Raw genomic sequence first — 14192 nt, 5'->3', positions numbered from 1 at the left:
ACTCACAATCAAGGGGAAGCTGGGTTTGAGGTTTCAGAAGCTGGAAGCAGTGGGCTCAGCCTCACCAAGATGCAAACATCAGACTCAAAATTCCGGAAACGTGGCGTGGGTGAAGTTGAGTCACCTGCAGGGTGTGCCAAAGACTAGTTGTTACTTTGGACTTTTATAGGCAGCTTGTTCTCTTCTCTTCCCTCTCAGAGCAGAATTAGGTGAGCTCTTGGCTTCAACCCTTTCTCTATTTGCTCCTTTTGAGAAGGAAAGACCAAGTCCTGAAGATAATACTGTAATTACGGAGCCAAGTGCCAAGCACTGAGCTTGACATATTTTATATCATCTTTCCATTCCAACAATCTTGAAAGGTGGTGGCATTTCCTCCATTTCACAGATGAGAATTCTGAAGTACAAAAAGGTAAAGTGACATGCCAGAGCTTTTGACTGGTCCATGATGGAGGCTGACTTTGAGTCTAGATTTATATGCTCTATAGTCATTTGCATGAGGAAAAGAGCATTCCTTCTTAGGTTCTGATTGACACAGACAGGATTCCTCCTTCTCAGCCCCTTGGTCCTCACTTCCATTAGTTTAAGAGATGTATTTTCATATCTGCATAGTATGATCCTTCTTTGCCTGCATAGGCAACCATGGATACAAAGAGGGAGGAGCTCATCTCACACACTCGTGCATCCTATAGAGTCTTCAACCTTCTCCTCCAGCTCAAACCCAGAACATCAGCTAGGGCCTGCGCTCCTATCTTTCACTCGCCTTTCCTTCCATGAAACAAACATCAATGTTTGCACACCTTCCCACCTCCAGGTTATAGGATGGACTCTGCCGGACCACACTTCCATCTGGAAGGTGGCAGGTAAGAGGTGAGTGGGCCTGTCCAACTTCAGTGTAAGATGGCCTGTGGGTCTGTCCTGCCACCACCCTGGAGTCAGAATGCAGAATTCCCAGGATAGCACAGGAGTGATGACTCAGGGGAGCAGCTGACAACACCTCTGAAGACACAGGTCCTACTGCGCCTGGCTGGAGAGAGGCCAACTCCTTTATTCTGGGGCTAGTTTGTGCCTGGTAGTGGCAAAACTATGATGGTGTATAGCAGAAATCCAAGGTCAAGAGCCATCACTTTGGCTTTTAAAATCTGATGGATGGTATTTACAAACTTACTTCCAAAATCCTCAGAAAAGAAATAACAGAACCCCTTCTCCCCTTCCACCAAACAAGTGCAAGCTGAATGAAGAGCAATCCTACATGGATACAAGAGAATAGCCCCTATCTCAGGTGGGTCTAGCATCCCCTTCAGGGAGGTAGATTCCATCTTCACTTGGTCTCTTTGTTCCTCTTCAAAACGAGATGACTTAGTTTAGGTTTATTATTCTGTACCTGAACCCCAAAGGTTATCCTTAAAGCAGAATATACTCTTTGAAGGACAAGGACATAGAGGAGCATGGTGTCCTTAAATAACAAGGGAAAGGAGTCTTTCAGATTATGAGAACTGGGAAAGCCAGCCCATCACTAGGATGAGGATGCTGATTGGCAGGTGTAAGCTGTTTGTAACTGCTTTGTCTGGGAGAGAAGTTTCCTTTCCCAGGGGTGGAGACTTAACAGGTCATAGTCCTGACCAACCAGTGTTGGTTAACCTTGTGTTGATGCTAGGGCTCCAGATTCCCACCAAGTCTCAGCTGATAGCTGGTCTCATGTTTTCCTGTTAATTAAGGTAATTAATGAATAAGGAAGAAAGCTATCATTCCTCAGGTTGTGTCTTGAAACCTATACATGAAGCAGCTCAAAATAATCCGGCATGTCCATTCATTTCTCTAGAAGGTGGCCCTCTCTCCTTATGAGAGTCTGTAAGAAGATATAGATTGACCAGAGTGGGAGTCCCCACCAGCTGTGACAGACCAGGTCCTCACCCAGGGCTAGGAATGAGGCACCAGGCTTTTGGGTGTGAGTGTGTGTGAGAAGTGTACATAGAAACCGCCACACCCACACCCCACATACCATGACAGGGTGGAGCCACTGTTATCCTTTCCCTAACCTTCAGAAATTCTGAGTTTGACAGTAATGTGTCTTAAAGAACATGGGCCAGAAATGCTCAGCAGACCTGCAGGGCACCTTTCCAACAACAGTTCCTTTATCTGCCCCTCACAACTGGATGTGCTGAACTCCAACCCAGTCACAGGCATTAGATGTATTTCCTAAGGGGAAGCGGGGTCATGTCTAGCCATGTCGAATCACCAAGCTTGTACTCACAAGCCTACTCACATCACCCTCACCTACTCACCTACTCACATTACCCTCTTTTGGCACTTGCTCCAATGATACAGCTTGGTCAGAGAATTTGCAGGAAGAGGTGTTCTGGTTAAGAATGAGTTATTATATAACCACTTTCTGAAGATGAAATAAAAATTACAACACTAAATATCCTGAACGTTTAATCCTGGATGCTTCAGAAGACACTACGGTCTTGAAGGCCCTTAGGGCTGAGCCTTTGATAGTGACTACGGGTCTTCAAGGTGGTATATGGAAGTACAAGAGAATGGTTAAGGGAGGCAGCAGAGAGTGGGAATCAGAAGCCCTGGGTCCTCAACTTGACTGTTTACTAAATGTAGATGAGTCTCTTCCCTTCCCCAGCAGGGTCTTTTCCCCAGATAGGAGCTTTTCTAAGATTTCTCTCAGTTCCGATTTTCTATATATTGTGCTGATTTCTTATCCTTGGAACTGTGGACATTTGAAAATGACCTAGAGTAACATAGGTCTGAAACAGTTCTGTGGTATTTATAAAGCCTCTGGGCTGGGGCTTCCGTCTCAGTGTTGACCTGTCCTCAAGTCAGTCGTGCAGAGTTGAGATAAAGAGCAAGGGAGCAGGAAGCATGGTAATACCAGAGTCATGGACCACAGCACAGTTTATTAGTGAATTTATCAAGCCCACGGACAGGGACTGTCTCCCGTGCAGGTGGAGGTGTGAGTGTGTGGCCTCTTGTCCTCAAGACCTGACAAGAGCTATCCTGCTATCAGTGAACTAAGGTTTAGTCACAGGGAGGGGTCCTACCATGGTGGGACTGGCGATACTGAGAAGGCAGTGGGTGAAGAGATAACAAACCAACTTCTCTAGGCTTTAGGCCTTGTCCAGAAAGCCTGAACTGACAGAGGGATCCAGCAAGGTATGAGCCAGTCTCCATTTCCTGCAGGGGTTCTAGGAGGCCCACATTTCATGTAAACCTTTATGTGCCGACTATAACTTTTCTTTCAGGTCACTTGCACATTCATCATCTCATTTGACTTTTCTGCTCGGGCTTGGACTCCCCTCTCCATCGTAAGAAAAATTTCAACAAGAGTAGAACTCTGAGCAGTGCCTTTCTATGTGACATAAATAGTGCCAGTGATATGTATAGGGCCCCCAAACACACATGTATATGCCCCGCTCTTGTCTATTTCATTTTCAGAATGATCTGGAGAGGTGGTCAATGGCACAACCATTCTGAATTAAACACATGCTTGGACAAAAGTCTCTCCCTCCCCTTCACCTCCAAGAGCACAGAGCACCTGAGAGGAGCCTTTGGCTGCCCCAGCCCTGAGCTGCGAGGTCACAGGGCTCCTAAGTGGAAGCCGCAGTCTTTCCTCGTGTTTTAGTGATGGTGGCGCTGGTGGTCTACTCCTTCAGCAGCCCTAGCTTCTTCAGGGCCTCCCTCCTGTGTTCATCAGGGATGCCCTTTGGGGAAATCTTGACACTGACACAGGGGGGTCGAGGAAGCTTGTCATGGCTCTGTCCTTGGTAGGACAGGCGCTTGGAGCTCTGGTCCTGCTCCAGGTCCTTCAACTTGCCAACCTGGATACCTGCAAAGTCCTTCCCAGTGCCCAAGGAAGCAGGGCGGGGCCGAGAATTACGCAAGACACTGGGTGAGATCTTGTCCAAGAAGGAGCCCTTTCCCAAAGAAGTGCTGGTTTTGGGACTCGAGTCTTTCTCAGCGGAGAGGTAGCTGCTTAGTCCTATGCCTGAACGCTCCAGAGTGTTGGACTTGAAGTTCATCTGTCTCAGGCCAGGGATGTTGCTCTTCTGGAGAGTCAGTCCTGAGTCTGGCTTTGGCTGACTTAGGCCACTGTTTGCCTTTGGAGCCTTAGGGATAGGGATTGGTGTGGATTTGGTAGCTGCAACCTTCATGAGAGAGGGTTCCTGGGCAGGAATCCAAACCTTGCCTGGAGAGGGCCCCTGAGTTAGAGCTGGTGCTGGAGGCTTCCCTGGGGAAGATCCCTGAGCTGGAATCTTCTCTGCAGCAGGAGCAACTGCTGCTATGGGAGCTGGAGCGGATGGCTGAGCTGGAGCTGGGGTTGGGGCTGGGGAAGGGCCACGGCCCTGAGCCTCCTTGAGTCTGAAGGAGCTCGTGGGCCTACTCAAGGGGAGGTTGGGCTCTTCTGGGTCCTGAGGTAGCCCCAGCTTCTCCAGTGCTTCTCTGCGTGCTTTCCTCTGCTCCTGCAGTGAAGAAGACACCATGCCAGAATCTCCAGCCTCAGTGTGACGGGACAGCCAGTTCTGGGGATCACTGTGGAAGCTGCTTCGGCTGCTCTTCAAAACAATGTTGGGTGGCAGTTTCCTGGGCTTTGGGGCTGTGAGTGGAGCCGTTCTGGAATTTGGATCGGCCCCTGGTGGCAGGAAAGCATCTTCAGCTCTAGCATCCCAAGACGACTCCGTGAGAGGAGGCTGTGGATGTCCTGGACCCCCTGCTGAGCCTTTCCCAGTGGCTGCACGGGACATGGTCTCTGAATCTGGCTCTACTCTATCCAGGGAGCTGAATGGTGGGTGGAGCTGGGGCCGATGCTCTCCTGGCCTCTTGGGAAGGTTGTCTTTCCTATCCTGCTCTGGCTGGGCGTCCTGGAAAGCCACAGGCGGGGGAATGAGTACCACGTCCAGGTCAAGGGCAGCCCTCTGGGGATCAGCTGGTGCCTGGCTGGGTCCCTTGCTCTGGCTGGTCTGCTTTTTCTCAGGTTCAGCTAGGGGCCCCTTAGATTCTCCAGGGAAGTGACTGTCAGTCTGGGTGGTGCTTTTCTTGAGGTACTGGTTTCTGCCAATATGGATATTTCTAGGGAGGCTATAGGAGCCAGACTTGAAGCCCAAGCTGTGAGGCTCACGGGGATGAAATGAGGAGGACTGAGTCACCCTCCTTGGCTCTGGTCCTTGCTGAATGATCGTCTTCTCTGAGTTTCCTGTGAGGATCAGGGAGAACAGGCAGAAAGAATGGACAGAGGTAAGAATCCTGCTGCAAAGGGGCAAACAAATACTTGAACTCTGCTCTCCAACTGAATGAATGTGTTTTATTTTCTTTGCTTTTAAAGGACACCACTCTTGTCTGGAGATCACCTAGTCTAATAGATCAATAATGGCAGATTCCTTTTGACTGAGGATTAATTTTTCATGATGACTCGGGAAAGACTAACCCCCGATTGCTCCACATCCTTGACTCAGGCTCTCCCAACCTTCTTCAATGTATCAAAATCAGCATTGGATTTAGAATTGGTTCCCTCTAGTTATCTTGGGGATCCTGGGTAACTGAGCCCAAGGGAAGCATTTGAACAAGTGGTTTGCTCTTGATCTGACTAGCCTCTGTCTTCTACTTTCACTTTGTATGAGCACCTGGCCAATTCTGTAATAGCACAGTGCCCTGCATCACAGTGACATGGCCTCTTTCCTTCTTGCAAGCTCAGCAGGTGCCTCAGCTGCCTCAAGGGGCAGGTCCCCATTTACTACTCTATTCATAGGGGGGGTCTAACACATTGTCAATAAATATGTGATGAATGAATGAATAAGTAATTGTAGACTTGAAACCAATGGGACTGTCTCTGAGAGTAAAGTTCTCCCTGCACCCTGGGACATATGACTCATGCTTATGTGCCATCCTGTCCTGTCTCCTTCCACTGCGCCTCAATGCCACCCTTTCTAAGAAGCGCTTCCATGCACCACCCACTGCAGCTGGGGAGTCCTTCCCTATTCTTATCTCCTGCAGCCCTGTCCTCTGGGTCAACCTGATTAGCTCCCCAGACTGACTTGGTCTGTCCAGGGCCAACCACCCAGCCCTCTCTGACCCCCTCCTCCACCTGGGGGGTCATATGTCTTTAGAATTTTTCCACAAGAGGATAGTAAGTAGCCAAACCCCTTTCCCTCCCAGCCTCTGCTACTTCACAGGAAGACATAGGGAGCTAGCTTGTCAGCAATCCCTCCTTCCCTCTAGGGACAAGGCTTTATTCTGGCCAAGAGAGTGGTGAGAAGTACAGAATTCCTCCTGCCTGTGAACAGAGGGCAGGAGTGCCGGGAAGTGACCAGGAGGCACTGACTCTCTGGGTGTTGGTACAAGTGCCCCCCCAGCCCAATGGGCTTACTCTGGGGATCCGGCTGTGCTACAGGCAGTGCTTGGAAACTCCGGGGAGTTACAGCTGGCTCAGACTCGTCAGTGGAGAGTCCGCTGTCGGCCTCAATGTCCAATGAGCCAATGGTCTCTTCCAGGAATAGCAGACACTCCTTCTCTTCTGCAGACAGGAAGTCGTAGCTACTGTCACTCTGCAGAAGGGGAGAGGGAGTTGTGAGAGGGAGTTGCGAGAGGGAACTCTCTCTCTCTGCAGAAACTGTGGGGCCTGAGAATCACCCTGCTGTGGGGAAACAATGTTGAGGAGCTGGATCCTCTTCCTGGTGTGACTCTGCAAACCCACTGGAGTTGCTTCCTACAACTGCAGGCACAAGGGAGGGCAGAGATTGCCAGACTGGGGCCCCTGTAGTACCCAGCTCTGGTGGCTGTCCAAGGGGATGGCAAGGGTGCTTTCTTTTGCTTGGTCCTGGGTGGAATGCTTCTGGGCACAGATAAGCAGTTCAGGTTCTGATTTTAATTCTGTGTGACCTTTGTCAAATATTTCAGTTTCTCTGATTTAACTCCAGATTATAGGGACAACAAAATTATTTGACCTGAAACTCGAATGGGTATTATTTTTAACTTTTTAAAATACTTCTGCATACTTGATCTGGTATGTCAAGGACAATATGAAGACAAACAGGAAATGCAGCCAACCACTGATTGCCAGGTCAATGGGAACAGTGGCTTGACTAGCCACAGATAAGCTTACTAAACACTTCATACTTGACTTTGAAATACATTCCATGCAGGACTTTTTCCCCTTATAAATTTACTTTCTTGATGGCATTTGGCTCTGGCTAATAATCATATAAGTGTGCATTTCTTAACCAAATATTAACTTAAGCAGGGAGGGTGCAGAAACAGGGTGATTTGGTGGGAAGGGAAAGAAACTTAGTATTAAACACTAAGAAGACATAAAGTGGATCATTTGTGTTGTGAGAAAGCACATGGGATATTTGGAGGATGATACTATGGCCATCTCCAATGGTCTGCCCAGGCTCCACCAGACCAGGAAGTTTGGTGAACTAGTTGCTTTTCAAAGGAGGTTCAAAGGCCAGGCCCCAGACTTTTCTTGACCTTTCCATCTGTCCTCCTGGTATTTGGGGCACCTCAGAGTTGTATATTCTTCAGATCCCATCAGATGGCAAGGAAGATTTTGAGATTGCCCTAAAAATATCCTGTGGGGAGGGGAGAAGGTGATTAAATAACCCGTCCAGTTGCCCCTGCCCTTAAAGTCATCTGTGTGATGACTGCTTGGGGCCTGCATGCCAAAGGAAGCCCCAAATATAGCCCTTGAAGTTCCTGGAACAGAGATCTTCTTTACTGCCTCTTTATTCTAAAATAACCTTGCCAGGATAAGCCAACTCTGAATTTCTCCTTTGTGGATGATTCACTCTGAAAACCTGTAGTCCTCGTCACATTCTGTGTCCAATGGGATGTGACAACTACACGTACTGGCTTCAGCCTATCAAGAACAGGAAGATATCTCCATGTCCCCATCCTCTGGGGTCAAAAAGAAATCTTGCATAGGTTGTCTGCATTTTGTATGTGTGTGTGTTTGTGTTGCTTTATCTGCTCCATTTTTAACATATTAAAGTCCATTAACTATATTAAACCTCTTTGACATTTCATAGAGACCCTTATGATCTTTACATTTTCAAAGACCCCTATAGAATGTGAAACAAAACAGTTTAAATTCTCTGGGTTATTATGCATATGACAGTGAACAAGAAAGGGATGCTTACATTTGGATAGGTCAGATAAACTCTTTCACACCAGTCTTACGACAACCGAGATTTAAATTCCTGCCTCCCCAAATTATATTTTATTATATGCCACTCACAAATAGCTAAATACAGTGATTTTCAAAGTGTCTCAGTCTCTGCTCCTAGATGGGCTTTTCTACACAGAGGCAAGTTCTAGGTGCTTTAAATTCCTCTCATTTACTCCCTCCAAGACCCCTGTGAGTTAGGTGCTAATATTATCCTGATTTTAAAACTGAGGATACTGAAGCTTAGGAAAATCAAGTAATTTGCTCAAGGTCATATAACTTACAAATTGAAAAACCCAGATCTCTTTGGCTGTAAAACTTAAGACTCCCAATTACTCCATTCTTTCAGATCTTCCTAAGAGACTTAAGTAATGGCAATCTGTTGCAGAGAACTTGGCAAATCCATGTGCTGCAAAGATCTAGGTTCTGCTTTCCACCATGACCTCGGATCCTAGGCCTGCTCCCTCTCTCCTCAGTTTAACTCCTCAACCTAATGAAAGTTGGGGACAGGATGGGGTTCTTATTGGTTCTATCACTCTCTGAGGCTGTTCTGCCCCGTGCTCAATAGAACCGAGCGTGACTCAGGCAGAAAGCACCCATCCATGTTGTGATTCACTCCCTAACAAGGAAGATGAAAGAGAAGGTGCAGTGAGCCATGAGGGTGACAGGTAGGGCGGGGCAGGGCGGAGCAGGTGTGCAGAGAGCGGGCCAGCGAGCAGAGGGAGAGTACATACAGATCCAGAGCGGGTGGAGGTGGCGCTCATCATGCTGTCGCAGCTGCGGATGCAGGTCACGGGTTCCGAGCCAGGCCTTGCTGGCCACAGCTCCCTCTCGGGCATCGCCCGAAGCAAGGCGCAGGGGTGGTGAAAGGGACTCCCAGAGGGGAAGCGAAGGGAAGCGAAGAATGTCCCAAGCTGGGCCTGAAAAGAGAAGAATCAAAGCCACGTGTGAGCCGAGGCTACTGCAAGGCTCTGCGCAGGCCCCAGGGCAGTATGGCCATGAAGACGCCAAGCAAGCAGAGAGCAGGAAGCGGGCGGTGAAGAGCCGAGGCTCCAAGCCCCCAGCCTGCGTGGAAGGACACGTGACCTCGCTCAAATACGTGCACAAGGACAGACTTGGGTGGTAGGGAGGTGGTCTAGTCAGAAAGCAGCTTCTATCACTTCTCTTAGTTACCGTTTCCCTCCTCACCAGGGAGCTTCACCTACATTGTCTTTATTATAAACCATAAATATTACAGGGCTTAATAGCCTGGGCTGTGGAGGTAGTTAGGTCTGGGTCGAATTCCAGTTGAGCCATTTAGAGTTATTTTACCTGAAGCAAATTACTCTTCTAGTCTAACTTTACTCATTAAATAAGATTAATGTAAGGATTAAATGAGAGAACAAACACTTAATGAATAAAATGAATAACTACTATTGTTCTTGTAATACGAAAAAGACAAGATCCATCTAGGACCAAACTAAAGTGAAGTAAGGGAAATAAGAATTTAGAAAAGAAGGGTTCTGGTTTAATAGACTTGAGAGAAAAAACAGTGTTCTTAATCGAACTTACTTCCTAGTCACTTTAAGAATGTAATGTAATGAAAAACTCCCTGTAAAGCACTTTGTGCAGTGCATAGTCAGCTGCTGTCAAGGTAAATGCCATCAGAGTCATCACAGCCACCACCACCACGATGACCATCATCATTTCTCCAACCTCTGAGCTTGGCACCTGTGATGACTGGCACAAGTCTAAGGTCCTTCCTGTGCATCTCCTCCCACATTGTGGCATATAGTCCAAACAAAGTTCCCTAGCCTGTGTCAGAGGAAAAAGAGAAAAGTTCTATACAGCTTCCTCCCGACTCCAACTCCTAGGGGAAAAAATTTCAAGTTCATTGTGACCATAGTAGTATCAAAAGCAGTCAGTGTTGCCTTCCCACTGATAGTCCCAAGGACTTCCACATACTGGCGTGTGGGAAATAGAGTTGGGCAGGCCCATGGTGACTCCTCTGTTAAATTCTAAAAGATTTGTGATCAAAGAACAGTTCCAAGGTCAAACAGAAAATTCCGGGAGAGCTAGAATCATAATAAAGTTTATCTGATTCTGAATCTATATTTTGCCCATAAAACCATGCTATATTTTAATTATTTCCTCTACTTTCCCAATACTAGATAAAATACCCTAGAAAAAATGTGTTCTCTAGAAACTGTGAGGACTCAGGATTTGGAAGCCAGGCAGATATCCCTTTGGCTTCTGCCAGTAGTAGCTTCCAGTGCCAATGTCAGGTTTGGGCAGGATTGGGCAGGGTTGGGTGAGTCAGTCTTCTAACCCCTGAGAGCTGACAAGTATAAGGCTTCATGGAGCTAGTCTTTTGCTTGGGAGTGAGGAAAGGAAGGGCAGAACACTGTAGAAAGAAAAGGGAAGATCCCAAATGTGGTTCATAAGGATCCACAGTCTCTACAAAGGAGGGGAACAAAAGGGCAGAGATATCCAAGAAACCCAATGATAAAGTAACACTGGTAGAGATGACTTTTAGGCTTTCTTCATCAGATTAGAAAGGCATGTGGGAAATCATGTGGATGAAGTTTAGTCATTCCAGTCATATACCCCATTAATGACTGTCCAGGTCCAGAGAGAACTCACCCATCCCTAACATTCTACAGGGTTGAGGCTAATACAGCAAAGGGAACCCATGGCTCATGGGCTTAGGCACACAAGAGGCACTCAAAACATGCTTGCCATCTGTCCTCGTGTCTATTGGATTGAGCTCTTGAGAGGCTTCTCCTTGACTTCTAATCTATTACTGTAAAATTGTTCTTAAATATTTTGTTTCCCAGAGAATATATGGCTTAGTGGAATTTGGGCAGTGCTTTCAGTTAAATTAACATTTATGAGCACCTACTAGGCAGTGGGGGTGTAAAATAGAGTAAGACAAAAGCATTGTTTTTAAGAAGTCAGTGTTGATCCAAGGGTCTGGTTTGGGGCTCCGGTTTTCTTATATGTAAAATTGAGGCAATAAATATTTAAGGTGACTCACTGTAATTAATGTAATTTTCTCTCTGAATGGGTGAGCAGATGCAGCCTCTTACTTTCTGAGAAAATTGCTACCCTTGATCTTCCAAGTATGCTTCAGGTTTTGCAGTGGGTCGCCAGCCTCTCCTTCCTCCCAGGGAGGCCTTTCACACTGGCACTGCAGACCCTGAAGCACAGGAATAGCCTTGCTCCACGACAACTTGGCATACTGCCGCTTACAAAGTGCTCTCAGATATGCTCATCAGAACTTCAGAATAACCTGGTAACTTAGACAGTCAGTGACATTTTCTTCATTTTACAGGTGTGAAATCTGGGCTCTTTCCACTATCTGTTACCAAGGGAAATGGTGAAAAATCTGAGCAGCATATACAGGACAGCTGTGGATCTGGGCCCCTGCAGAGGGATTTCAGGGACAGCCAAGGTGCCAGAGGGTATGCACCTAAAAAGGGGTCACTGATCACCCCTGACTAAGTACTAAAGACTGAAAGACCATCCTCTTCATTTGCATTAAACCCTGTGCATTATCTGGTTCATACCTATATTTCCAGGACAGTTTATTGACCTAACGGCAGTCACATATTTCCAGAGTAAAGAAATGACAGTAGAGAGGTGTGCTGGCATACTCCTGTAACCCCAGAGACTCAGAAGGCTGAATCAGGAGGATCGTAAGTTCAAGGTCAGTCTCAGCGATTTAGCCAGGCCCTAAGAAATTTAGTGAGACTGTGCCTCAAAATAAAATATATTTTAAAAAAAAGGAAGAGAGAGAGAAAGAGGCAAAGAAATGACACTAAATGCCATTGAAGATCATGTCATCAGGCACTTTATAATCCCTGCAGAGATGATGTGAACCTGAAACCAGGCTGAGTGAGCCCACAGGTGCGGACACCTCATTTCCATACCAAATTTTCTGATCCAAAGAGTTTGAACAGTAAAAACGTCTTTTATTCTTTTCATTTTTCCATCCTCCCTCACCACCTCTGCCCAACCCACATACAGCATTTCCTTCTATCAACTCCACAACCTTGAAACTTGGGGGCACTTATCAGGGCAGACATCGAAACCTGAGGTATTTCTGGCAGATAAGAAACCTGAGAAACAAGCACAGCAGTCAAGGTGAGAATTCGGTGTTTTTTCACCCTTGACCTCTTTGGGGGACTGAAGAGGAGGGGGGAATGGGCTGGGAAATATGTGCAGCCTATAGTCAGGGCCACCCATCCAAAGACACATTAAATATTAACTACCACTAAAACTAACCAAGCCTTTGAAGAGTAAATAAACGGCATGTGGCACTCTGGCATCTGAAGTGTGTGGGGTTCGGCTCCAGTCCCATTCTAGGTTGACTGCAAGAGACTTTCTGAACAGACCCAGGCCCCCCTTATTGTCCCCCTCCCTGAACCCCACCCCATATCCTCCTAGAGCTCAGCCTCTTTTCTCAGTAGACAGAGAGGTTTTGGTTGACTACCTAGAAATGTGACTTGGGTTAGAGAACATCCTAAGAAAAATTCCAGGAAGGCTGAAATCTGCACTGTGTCATCTCCCTCTCCATGAGCACACAGACAAATCTCTGTGTCAGGAAACATTGTCATCTCCTGTTCACCAGTGGTATGAGGGAAAGGATGACTAGAAGACCCTTTGCCCAGAAGGGCCCAGTTAGACACTGCAGGTGACCCTCACTGCTGACAAGTTCCCCATCTCTGGCAGCCCTCAGGCAGTTAGTGTGGTGGGCTGGTTCTGTGGTGTGGGGGATGCTAATGCCTAAAGTTCCATTGGCCACTGGAAACCTAGTATATTCCTTCAGTACAGTGTGTGCCAGGCCCTGGGAACCTGGCCCTGAGATCTTCCCACTTTGCTCTTCTCTGCAGCAGGAGGAAAAGAGGCAAAGTTAGGAACCAAAGTGTGAACCCTTAAGGTGGAAAATGGAACTTTGACTTGCTACACTGATTGGGCTTCTACAGCCAGCTTCCTTAAACAGGTACCCCTGCCACACAAAGTGCCACCTGGGACACCTGAAGGAACACCATGCAAAACCACTGCCCTGGCCTAGTTCTCCTGTCCGTGGACTTTGCCACACTATCTTGGCCTGATCCCCACTTGGAACTCTGACCAGACTCAACATGCAGCCATGAAATATCAATGTGGGCGAGGCCCGGCACAGCCCGGTAGCTTTCTGTTTGCTAGTGTCTATATCTATTAACAGGAAAAGTCAGAAAAGGAATGAGTTGAACCCAAATAAACTTGACTTTGTAGCTAGATTATTGGTGGGTTTTCCGGAGATGAACTGGTAGCACATGTCAAGGTTTTCCCAATATCACATCTCCTTACAAACAACCTAGCACAGCCCATACCTTACACACCTGTCCAGCAAGAACTCCATTATCAACCGTTGTAATCAAACATACACACACTGCACCCTTTATTTAAATACAGATAGACACTGAGTTGATAAAGCCATGGGAGAATTTCCTGTTAGAAATGCAATGGAAAACCAAGACACTCTACTCGCCTAGGTGAACCCCTGTTTTGACTCCTGCTCAAACTATTCTCTTTCAAAATCACAACTCAGTCTCAACTGCTCAGAGATGGAAATTTCCAAAACATGTCTATTTTCTTTTCTTGTTGTCTGTATAATTGCTTACCCAACCTAAATAAATGAAAAAGCTTTCCTGGTCCTGGTCTAAATATTTAAATCTCAGAAAGCTACTCTCCTGCTCTGATCCCAGGCTGGACTCAGAGAATTGAACAGAGGGAGAAAACCCTTAGTTGGGGTGTAGAGAGACACCCAGAAACCATGCAGCTCTGACTTCCACCCTCCTCTTGCTGCAGAATAAGCATTAGTTGGTTAGTGAGTAACTCACCTTCACTGGGTTGGGGGCTGAAGGGAGGAAACGAATACCCTTTTATTTCAAAGGGCAGAGATGGAGACAGAGACTGCTTCCCTGCCTCCTACTGTTTTCTTCTTTTGCCCTCCTCCTGACTAACTTACACAGGTAAATGCTTCATCCCTGCTGCCTCA

The 14192-nt window shown here is 47.0% G+C and overlaps 1 protein-coding gene across 1 annotated transcript; it reads right to left on the bottom strand.

The window, feature by feature from the left end:
* Nucleotides 1–2886: 2886 nt before the first annotated feature.
* On the bottom strand, nucleotides 2887–14192 carry LOC306642385 (specifically androgen-regulated gene protein). The gene is made up of 4 exons (XM_079108130.1): nucleotides 14035–14192; nucleotides 8902–9087; nucleotides 6371–6548; nucleotides 2887–5200 (listed from the first exon to the last, which is right to left on the bottom strand). The coding sequence occupies exons 2-4, from the start codon at nucleotides 9004–9006 to the stop codon at nucleotides 3651–3653; spliced, it is 1833 nt and encodes a 610-aa protein (XP_078964256.1). The 5' UTR covers nucleotides 9007–9087; nucleotides 14035–14192; the 3' UTR covers nucleotides 2887–3650.

The sequence above is a fragment of the Sciurus vulgaris genome (genome assembly GCF_902686455.1).
Source record: "Sciurus vulgaris genome assembly, chromosome: 12".
Classification (NCBI taxonomy): Eukaryota; Metazoa; Chordata; class Mammalia; order Rodentia; family Sciuridae; genus Sciurus; species Sciurus vulgaris.
The sequence above is the reverse complement of the archived record's forward strand: the minus strand, read 5'-3'. Positions and strand labels throughout refer to the sequence as shown.

Bases quoted from the DNA above. Each gene is read 5' to 3' on its own strand.
- LOC306642385 (XM_079108130.1), bottom strand. From the start codon at position 9,006: ATGCCCGAGAGGGAGCTGTGGCCAGCAAGGCCTGGCTCGGAACCCGTG. The intron at 6,549-8,901 runs GTATGTACTCTC...CCCCTTCTGCAG, and splicing joins CCTCCACCCGCTCTGGATCT to AGTGACAGTAGCTACGACTT. The intron at 5,201-6,370 runs GTAAGCCCATTG...TGATCCTCACAG, and splicing joins AGCACAGCCGGATCCCCAGA to GAAACTCAGAGAAGACGATC.